General features: G+C 38.3%; 2 protein-coding genes and 1 long non-coding RNA gene across 3 annotated transcripts; 2 read left to right on the forward strand and 1 right to left on the reverse strand.

Annotated features, from left to right (window-relative positions):
• Positions 1–398: 398 nt before the first annotated feature.
• LOC117613709 lies at positions 399–1,507 on the reverse strand (the record flags this gene model as incomplete). Its single annotated transcript, XM_034342282.1, has 2 exons — positions 1,017–1,507; positions 399–919 (listed from the first exon to the last, which is right to left on the reverse strand). Coding segments are annotated over exons 1-2 (1,012 nt in total), but the record flags the coding sequence as incomplete, so codon positions are not given.
• A 5,700-nt stretch (positions 1,508–7,207) lies between these two features.
• On the forward strand, positions 7,208–8,058 carry LOC117613708. The gene is made up of 2 exons (XM_034342280.1): positions 7,208–7,949; positions 8,045–8,058. Exons 1-2 carry the CDS (start codon positions 7,208–7,210, stop codon positions 8,056–8,058), a joined length of 756 nt encoding a protein of 251 aa, XP_034198171.1.
• A 1,239-nt stretch (positions 8,059–9,297) lies between these two features.
• Positions 9,298–9,881, forward strand: LOC117613710. The gene is made up of 3 exons (XR_004583787.1): positions 9,298–9,488; positions 9,660–9,744; positions 9,855–9,881. It is a non-coding gene; the product is annotated as an uncharacterized LOC117613710 (long non-coding RNA).
• The last annotated feature ends 1,072 nt before the right edge of the window (positions 9,882–10,953 follow it).

Here is a 10,953-nt window from a genome sequence, read left to right on the forward strand (position 1 = left end):
AAAAGGTCACCACTCTCCCCATCGGTAGCAATATAGAAGCCAAATGTTGAAGAAACCAAGTCCAATTCTCCTCTGTCTCAGAATCAACAACTCCAAAAGCTAGAGGATAAAACCCCGCAAAACAAAACCAAAAGCACAAGTATAAGCAAAAAAGGGAAACTGCAGTGCAGTTTATGAAAACAAATCTGCTCAAATTTGAAAGGAAACCAAAAGCCAAATCCATGATCCAAGTACTAAAACTAAGTTTAAAACACATTTAAGTTCATGAGCAGTTACAACATTCCCACAGACATGCAAAAAATATTAATAAAATCGAATTATGAAACAAGAAACTGCAATGCAGTTTCTGCTAAAAATTGCAACAAATGAAAATCTGTAATACATTACAGTAACCATACCTTGATTTCCATTCTTTCCCGAAGCACAGAGAAGCTGCCCCTTGTACTTGCTCTTCAAAAACGTAGCATCAATGAACAACAAGGGTATGCAATATTGAAATCCAGCAATGCAACCGCCAAAAGACACAAAAAACCGTCGAAAGCGATTAATTCCAGCTTCACAATCAAGAGTGCAGAGAGAACCAGTGTTAGTTTCCTTTACGGCATCCGCATACCACACTAACTCGTTGAAGGACTTCGACTCATCACCGTGAACGTCCAATTTAGCTAACTCTTTGCCAAACCATGCGTGGTAGTATGAAATGTCTATACCATAATAATCTTTGAACTCGTGTATAATCTCAGCTGGCTTCAGCTCTGGTTTTGCACGAATTCTGTCCACAATGAGGGAGGACACCACACGAGACCTCATCATCTTACTCTTTGATTCCCATATCCGACCCGCACATGTATGAACATTATTTAACGTCCGAATTACAAAACTGCTAGTAGCTTCACAACGAGAAGCATAAACACGCCAGCTGCAACCCTCCAATTTCTTATTCGAACAAACAGCAACCACCCGCTTCTTGTCATTGCCGGCATATAAAAAAATTAAATCCTACTTCAAGAGCGTACTTGCACAATTTCAACCGGAACTCCTCTGCACCACCGTCAAACTTCTGCCCCACATGATGTATGTATGTCTCCCACTCATTTGACAACAAAGGCTTAGCACTTGCTCTCTTCGACCTGCCCAAAAACTCGTTTCTGTCTTCGACAGTACTAGAACACGACGACTCGCCCTTTTCACATGCTATCAACTCCTTATTTACACAAAAATCACCACTATATTCATTGATCCCGCATAAATCCTTCACTAAAATATCAACAGTCTTCTCATTTGATATCAACAAAAATGTCCTCATCAAGTCCAAATCGCTATCCGTTTCTAGAAAACAACTCGGATAACTGGGCACCGAATACCGTAATGTGAAACAACCCACCTGCAAACCCCTAAACCTCAGACACAAAGTCTTCAAAATATCAACCATGGATGACTCTGATGAAACTGAAAACATGATGGTTTCCGACTTATATGTGCACTTGGCAATGACACACACCTCCATTAGCCTTGAAAATGCAAACAAAACAACAAACAAAAATAGAAAACAATTAAAATCACTAAATAATGTACATGAGCAGTTGTAACATTCCAATAGAAATCCAAATATTAGTATGAAATCGAATTATGAAACAAGAAACTGCACTACAGTTTATAGTCAAAAACTGAAATAACAGAAACAACATTGCACTTTATGTGATAACATACCCTTAAATTTGAATAGAAACCAAAAGAAAACCATGTTCAAAGTACTAAAACTTAGATAAAAACACATTTAACTCCATGAGCAGTTGTAACATTGCCTTTATGAAACCAGAAACTGCAATGCAGTTTCTGCGAACACTCCAACAAACAGATGCAGTTTATAACAGAGGAGGCAAAACAAATCGAATAGAAACCAAAAGGAAACCACGTTAAAAGTACTAAAACTAATATCAAAACACATTTAACTCCATGAGCAGTTGTAACATTGCCTTTATGAAACCAGAAACTGCAATGCAGTTTCTGCCAACACTCCAACAAACAGATGCAGTTTATAACAGAGGAGGCAAAACAAATAGAATAGAAACCAAAAGGAAACCACGTTAAAAGTACTAAAACTAATATCAAAACACATTTAACTCCATGAGCAGTTGTAACATTGCCTTTATGAAACCAGAAATTGCAATGCAGTTTCTGTCAACACTCCAACAAACAGATGCAGTTTATAACAGAGGAGGCAAAAAAAAATCGAGCCACAAAACTGAGCCACAAGATCGCGCCACAAAATCGAGCCACAAAACTGAGCTCGAAAAACCCAAAACTGACAGATTCGGCATGATAATCGAACGAAAGATTATCCAATTAGAAGGAAACAAACAAACTGCACTGAATTTTGGAACAGGATGCGGCATGATAATCGAACGAAAAAGATTCGGCATGATAATCGAACAAAAAAACTGACAGATTCGGCATGATAATCGAACGAAAAAGGAAGAAATAAAAGGAAAACCAACCAGAAAATTGAGCTCCAACGGCGAGAACGAAAACGAAAACGAACGAAATCTGCCTGCCAAACGAACGAAATTTGCCTGCTGCCCAAACAAACGAGGACGAAAACGAAACAGAGAAGAACAGGAACTCGCGCCTTGTTTAAACATTCAGGGGCAAAAGCGTCATTTACTTTGTAGGTTTACAAATGGGCCAGGCTTTTTAAGAAGAAGGGTAGAATTGTCTTATCAGTTGTTATTTTTTACCTGGCCCAACGAATCTGGGCCTCTCTTTGGGCTAATCCAAAATAGTAGTTTTTTCCTAGGTATTAAAACTAAAACCAAAATATCCAATATCTTACAAACTAATTAATAAAGTTAATTATGTCTAAAACCTAATTTTTCTGAAAATTAAATGTGCGGTAAAGTAAATTCATAAATTAAATTACCTTATGTATGGACGTTAATCCAGCACCATACTTTAAAAAAAAGTAAATGTGCAATAAAGTAAATTGCTTATTGCATGAGGGTTAATTCCACACAATACAATAACAAAGTACATGTGCTTGTATGGACACTAATTCTGCTCCATACTTTTCAATAAAAGTAAAGGCAGTTGTGTGGACGATAAACCCACGCCACTCTTTTAAATAAATATTGTTGTATGGGCAATAAACTTACACCATACAACAAATAAATTGTATCGTATGATTAATAAACCTACACCATACGGTAAATAAATTATAATGGGCAATGAACCTACACCATATAGTAAATAAAACAAATGTGAGGATAAAACCACCACTAAAAAATATAGGATGTGAAACCATCCATAGAATTACTGTATATATATATAAAGTATATAAGTAACTGTTAATATATATAATATATTGATATACTAATATGTGAGCTATATAGCATGTTATATAAAATATATAATCAAGCAGGCAAAGAAAGTGATCAATATCATGCTTGCCACTGCCTTTTCATTTGACCTGCCACCATCATTTGCACTAATATTAATATTAAATAATATAAAATAATAATAATAATTGAAAAGATGATGGGAAGTTCATCATTTCGGTGGGTGCTGTTCTTGTAGGGCATTAATAATATTAATAAAATTAAAGGAGAAGATAAAAGGGCAGAGATCATCTTATCATGTTTTGTGGGTCTGATCTTTCTCAAGAACTTGTTTTGTTGGGTTTCTGTTTGAAGCTATATAAAGTGACAAAGAGAGAGAGAGAGAGAGAGAGAGAGAGAGTAAAGAGCTGAGACAGTGAGAACAAAGTTTCACAGAAGCTACATCGATATACAGAAGACCATGAGCAACGCAATCAAAACCAATAAAGAAAAGCAATGAAGCAGAGTCTTTTGATCGAATATCCCAAATGGTATTTTAAAGATATTCATGCTGATAACGTGTTATAAAATCAAGAGATTGTAGAGAAAACTGAGGTATAGAGAAAGCATAGAAACTGATGTTTTTCATTGGATCTTTTGTTCTGTCGTGCAAATGAGAATGAAGCCATAGTTTTATAGGCAAAGCATTGGCTAACAATTTGGTAAATAGAAGACTCCAGGAAGGTGTATGGAAATCCCCTTCCAACATATGGACTCCACCTTATCATCTTATCACACCTTTTACCCCAAAAAAAAAAAAAAAAAAAAAACCTTAAATTTAAAGCTCCGGAAAGTTCCTCCTGAACTCTCCTCTTGAACTCTAAAGGTGAGGATGACCTAGAATGCATATCTGAAGACAAACACTATCCTGTCGTGTAGTTGTGACTTTCCATGCTACAATGGAGAGGCCAAAGAAATTAAAAAAGAAATTGCACTATCTTGTTATTTTCATTTAATCGTGTTTCACTGTATAGAATAAAATCCTTTTAAGTGGCAGACGTGATTAATTTGTGATACATACATGTTTTTTACAAAAAATTAGGATTGAAATGAATTGTTTGCAAGTTTGTACTTTTTTCCACGTTATCAAGAAACTTTCTCGTGCTTGGGACATTACAAAATCTTTTTACAAATCTTACCAACAGAGCAGGGTTGAAAAAGTGATAGCCAATTGACTGGTGTCTTCAACTTTTTGGTAAAAGCCAAGCCAAGCCTAGAGGCTGGTCCGTGTCTTTGGGTTTAGCATTTGAATTGCTACCTACCATTGCGTTTCAGCAAGTGCATTAGTTCTTCAGACTAAAAACAAAAAAATAACTGACAGTTGACAGATAACGAGTAAAAAAGTCTTGTGTCTATCCATCCATTGGGATATGAACATGAGAGAGGTAGTTTGCAGAGAGCACGTGACTCCCTTATCACTATTGAGTTTCTAAAAGTTCAAAAAGAAAAGAAATAGAAAAACAAAAAATTCACACAACCTCTGCTATATAAACATAAAGCCACATATTTTACACCCATCAGATTTCATCATCGATTTAGAAGTCTCTAATTCTTGGGTGATCTTTTTGGCTATAAAATTAGAAAGGAAAAACTCTCTAATCCTTCACCTCATACATACATCAAGCGGCCAAAGTCTAAACACAGAAAGAAAAGTCAGGTAAGTTTTTCTTTAATTTTTAGTTTGACAGCAGGCTTTATGACCAAAAGGAAGATAAAAATATTGATTTCATATTTGTTTTATCAATTTCAGTGGGTCAGAAAAGATTCTTGGGTTGGGAGGATCATCATATTTGGAGTGATCATGTTTACCATTTCAAAGGGATTTGCTGTTATATCTGCAACTAAGAACCTCCATCTACCGTTCATAAAATATATATTTGCATCAGGGCGCACAAGATTTTTGGAATGGGTGGTTTCGGAAAATCAGGTATTTACTTTCAGCTCTTATTTTAGGGAAATAGCCCTAAATGCCACAATTTTTATAATTGTAACTAAAAATACCACCCTTTTTTAAAAAATTTGGAACTATCACCTATAAATAGAATTTTATTGACCCCTTATTGCACACATATCACTTTTGCTGAAATTTTATTGTCTCTGTTTTGCTGAAGTTCTCTCTCGGCTCAGTCTCTTCGCTGCCCTTTGTTTCTCTTCACTCTCCGGTGGCTTTGCTCTGAATCTGTGGTCCTTCAGCTCTCAGTCTCTCCTCACTCAGCTCCGACCGTCTCTTCTCTCTTCCTCTCCCAGCGACAGGTACTGTTCATCGGCATTTTCTTACAATTTAAGGGTTTCTCTGAAGTTGGTTGAGGGTTTATGCATTTCTCTGAAATTGGCTGAGGGGTTTGTTCGAAATTGGTTGAAGGTTTAGGGGTTTCGCTGAAATTAGTTTAGGGGTTTGTTCGAAATTGGTTGAAGGTTTAGGGGTTTCTGAAATTGGTTGAAGGTTTAGGGGTTTCTCTGAAATTGGTTTAGGGGTTTCATCGAAATTGTTTTAGGGGTTTGTCTGAAATGATCTTAGTATGATGATTCCATGTTTGAAACAGTGAATGGGTTTGTTCTTTGTGGACTGATGCTTGCTGTTGTGTTGCTGTTGCTATTGCTGTCGTATTGTGTTTTTTTTCTAGTGTATTGCTAATGTAGTGATGTTGTGTTGGCATTTTAGTGCAGTTGTATTTTTAGTTTTAGTATGGTTTTAATATGGTTTTTGTAGCAGTTATTGATTGGTATTTGGTGGCTTAGTATGAGTCTTTATGACCATTGCATTTAACCTTCTTACAAGTCTAATTGGTATCTATTTTGTTTGTTGAAGATGATATCTAAAGTGTAAGACAATTAACCTGTGTATATCATTTTGAACTTGTAAACTCCCAACCACATCATACTTTTTGTTTGAGAATAATGCTTGATAATTCGACATATTTTTGTATAACTTTGTTTACTAAGTTAAGGGCTTGCATATTGGATATGGATGAGTTTTGTTTAGAACCATATGTGGTGTAATATGAGTTGTTTAAAAGTTTGCTTTTTTGTGCTTGATCATTGTGTGCTTAAAAGAAAGCGGGAAATGAGTGAAGATGGGAACCTACCACCAGCAGCTGTGGTTTAGAGAAATGGGGACATTGATTTTGCTATAAGCTAACTGCTTAAGCTTTTGCTTTTGTTGTTTGTGTATGGATACTTAGAGAAGTCTGTTTCTGAGGAGAACTTATAATTTTGTAATTGTACATGTCTTACAAACATTTTATACCGTTTTGATGGTTTATTTATGAATTTATCTTTGATTTTTTGTTAAGAAAAAACTGAAAGGATGGTGCCAATTTCTTTCATTTTCTTACATTTGAAAGGAGGGCCATAGTAGAGTCAGTATTGTGGTTGCCACTAATTCATAGGATGTTCCATTACATTATACCTTGAAGTGAATAAATTGTTTCCCGATGTCTTGTTGTTTTTTAAAACTCTTTCTAGTCAGATAGATTTATATCGTTACTCTTGAATTGTTGTCAATTAGGCTTGTGCTACCGCACATTCCCATTCTAGCTGAAGCTGTCTCATGATTAGATGGTGTGATTATATGGTGTGTTGAGATGTGTGTTTAGATATTATATTATGCAGGAGTGGTAGAGTACTGGGTGTGTTGAAACTTGGCTTTGAGCCATTAAATTAGGAGGTCAGTTGTAAATAGCTGGGGTTTTGTTTATGATATGTATTTTTTGATTTTTTTTCACTTCATATCCTATAATAGGCTGTTCATAAGTGGTGATTGTTTATTGCTTGTTATTGTGTAGATTGCAACCGACTGAAATTCTGTTTATAATATTGGCATGCAGGGAAATATGGTTGGTGAAATGAAGTTGATGATTGCGGAGGAACAAAAATTCCAAGGGAAAGCATTGTCGTTATCCCATACGAAGACGGCAATCACTACGATCAAGGAGAAATTCACTGAACAACAGCTGCAAATGTTTGAACAGAGTTGTTTTGGTCATCTCCTAGGGATTGAGGACCTCAAGTGGACTTCTCCGATTGTCCACGGGTTGCGGCTCAGGAAAGCTGATCCCAAGACAGTTTCCCAACTGAACGGGATCAAATTCATTGTTGGCAAGAAGGTCATCCAATTCACGGCGCAGCAATTTTGCATCGTGACAGGGCTAAGGTTTGGAAACCTTCCCTTTATTCCGATTCCCACAAATGAGAACTGCTCATTGAAACGGAAGTACTTTGCCAACGATAAAACTGTGAACCTGTTGGAATTAGAAAAGGCCTTCCTCGAATGCGATGATGTGGACGATGTATTCAAGCTTGGATTCTTATCCTTTGCTGTCTTTGTGCTGTTGGGCAGCGAAAAACATGTCCACATTGACATGCGATATTTGAAGTTGGCGGAAGACCTTGAAGACTTTGGGAAGTATCCATGGGGTGCTGTGTCTTATGCGAAGACAAATGCGTCACTGCTGAGGGCACTTTGTGCAGATTACCAGCGAGTGAAAGTGCCCACAAAAACTGCCAAAACAAAAAAATCTGAAAAGAAACCAACAACAACGGCAACCGGTAGACCAAGAGAGTACCACCTCAAAGGTTTTCCCTATGCACTTCAGGTGAGCAAATGTCCATTGATGTTGAAGTTAAATTGCATTTGTTTACAATGACTGACCTTTTATTCCTGAAACCAGATTTGGGCGGATGAGGTGTTTCCAGCGTTGGCTGCACTACATTTGGTGGTGCACGAAGAAAATGCGCACATCCCTCGTTTACTACATTGGAGGAGCAATAGTTCGCCGCGTTTTTATGAGCTAATGAGCCAAGTATTCGAGAACCGTGAGGTTAGTTCAGTTTTTTAATGATAATGTTCGGGATATGAAAATATAATATAATTACTTTACTGATATGTATATTGTATGTGTGAATTGCAGGTTGATGTGCAGCTTCTCCGGCCATCTGTGATGGACAAGCAGCAGCCGTATTGGACTTGGGGTGACAGTGCTGACGACAGAGAAGAACTTGTTGACTTGTTGGGCGATGACGCTGAACAACAAACCGGCACTTCTGCCTCTGTAGAAGAAAAAGAGAAGGACATTGACGAAACTGCAAGCCTTCCGTCGTCTTCTAAGGCAAGCATTACATTTTTTCGAAGATATACGTCATAATACAATAGGAAAATAACTGCTGTATTGTTGCAATATTTTGTGGCCTGCATAGTAACACATGCATTATAACTTAGTGCAGGGTACAGTCGCGTCCAGAGAGTTACGCACTTTGAAGAGTGACTTTCAAAGGACAAAGGATGAATTGGCCAAAGTTTCCCTATCAAATCGAGCACTTTGCGACAGAGTGCATCAGTTGGAAGACAAGGTACGGAAGGAGTCAATGAAAGCTGAAAAAGAGTTCGAAAAAAATACAAAGTGTGTGGAGGATTTCCGCAACACCTTGGCTTCAATGGAGCATTATTTTAAGTTGGAGATAGAGCAGCTGAAAAAACAAAATGGTGGGGTGAATGAAGCTGCGGAAGGACATGAGGACCTCGGTAGTCCTCATATGAATGAAGGAGGCAACAATGACTTGTCGCCATTACATGCCTATGTAAGTCCGCCGACAGAACCGGCAGGAATGGAAACACAAGTCCCCGGTGATGGAGCCGAACCTTCCGCAGCCATGGTAGTTGAAGAGGCAAAAATGGCCGCTTCAGTTCCTCACTTAGAAGTGCATGAAGTAGCTGACCCGGCACAATCCGAGAAGCTGCCTACCCCGGAAGATGTGGCCGGGTGTGACGAAATCTGCCAAAGAGTCATGAAGCTGTTAGAAGATTGGAAAATCACTAAGAGTATGCCATCGGGAGGTTTGATGAATCCTCCAAGTCTACCCACAGTTACTATGGCTGGTGATGAAGAAGGTAGTTCAAGTGTTGAAAAAAAAAGAAGTGGAAGGTAAAGGGTGCAGACAGAAGCGCCCGACGCAGACATTGTTGAGCCCATTTACAGATCCTTTGAGGAAGAAGAGGACGATGACTGTGTCGGCTGCGACTGCAACCCCGCCATGTTTTGATCCATCAAAACCCTTGCCCATTGAAGATGTGAAGGCAGTAATACAGTTTTGCAGTGCCTGGAAAAGCGATATCAGGTTACGATTCTTCACCTTTGAATTCCAATCTTCATCCTATTCTACTATGTAGTCATAGACTAATGAGGGAATGTAGAGTTTGCTTTAATATACATGTGTATTTTTTTCATCAACAAAGTCATATTTATGACATGACTACACAAGTAACCGTTGCAAGTTTGCCTTTTGTAGTGCGGAGGTGCAGCTGGAATCATTTTCAGTGGGCGCTGATTTTTTCTACAGACTTGTCGATGAAACCGAATGGATGAGCTCAAGGGTAACGATACACAAAGCTGTACTTTATTACGATAATTCAATTGTTTTCTCACCTTTTTTAAGTGTTGAGTTGTATGAAATTGTGCTAATATTATATGTGTCAACTTTCAGCACCTGGACATGGCAACCTTTCTTATCCGAAAAAGGCAACTATCTCATCCGTTGGTTTTTGGAACGGACTGGACAACGGCAGATTGTTGCTTGCAGGTAAACATGTAACCATTGTGCAGCAATTTGTGCTTCATTTGTTGTCGGTTGTGCTTTTCTAATATGCCTTCATTTAAATTTGTGCAGCAATTTCTAGAGCCGTTCAAACCGACTGGCAGGAAACGTGGATCGAAGAAGGCAGCTGCTTCAAACACCGTTGACCTTCCACCCAGCAAGCTGAAGAATTTACATCACTTTGTGCGTGGTACATGGCAACACGGGTATGCCCAAGCTTGGACAAAAGTCCGGAAGGTGTATTTTCCATATAATCTGAAAGGGTCTCATTGGGTTGCAATCGAACTTGATTTCGTAAGACATACTGCAACCGTGTATGACTCCTATATTGATTATACGAAACGTTCAAAGCTGGTTACGCTTCTGCACCCTATTAGCGATACGCTGGCACGAGTGCTGTTCGATATGCATTTTTATGATGATTCTGAGGTTGAAGAGGTGAAGCAAAAGGGGCTGACGATGTCGATGTATACGCCATTCTCAGTGGGCAGCATTGCAGATGTGCCACAACAACGAGATGGGTAACGTTTGTGAATTTTGTGCTGTTTATCCAAATTTGACATAACTGCAGTTCTAATTTCCCAACTAATTGGCCTCACAGTGCGTCTTGCGGAATCTTGACCGTCAAATTCATCGAGCATCTCCGTGCTGGGATGTCGGTAGATAAAGTTGACCCTTTGAAGATCAAATATTACCGACTCAAGCTTGCAATTGAGGGTTTAAGGGGGGAGGCATATTTATGAGGTAAATTTCTTCATGTCCGTTAATTCACCTCACGCTGTAAGTTTCTTTTCGGCTGTCTATGCCAACACAAATACAAAAACTGATTTGGTACTATGAACTGATTTGGCAGTATGATATTTGGCACTATGAACAATGAACTGATTTGGTGGCAGTTACAAATGAACATAGTCTTCATTCTGGAACTGCCCTTCATAAATGCCTTCATCTGCACTGAACCCAATTGTTTTTGCAGGTCGGTCTCAAC

Source organism: Prunus dulcis, unplaced genomic scaffold (assembly GCF_902201215.1).
Source record: "Prunus dulcis unplaced genomic scaffold, ALMONDv2, whole genome shotgun sequence".
NCBI classification, from domain to species: domain Eukaryota; kingdom Viridiplantae; phylum Streptophyta; class Magnoliopsida; order Rosales; family Rosaceae; genus Prunus; species Prunus dulcis.

Excerpts from the sequence above, each read along its gene's own strand:
- LOC117613708 (XM_034342280.1), top strand. The coding sequence starts at position 7,208 with ATGGTTGGTGAAATGAAGTTGATGATTGCGGAGGAACAAAAATTCCAA.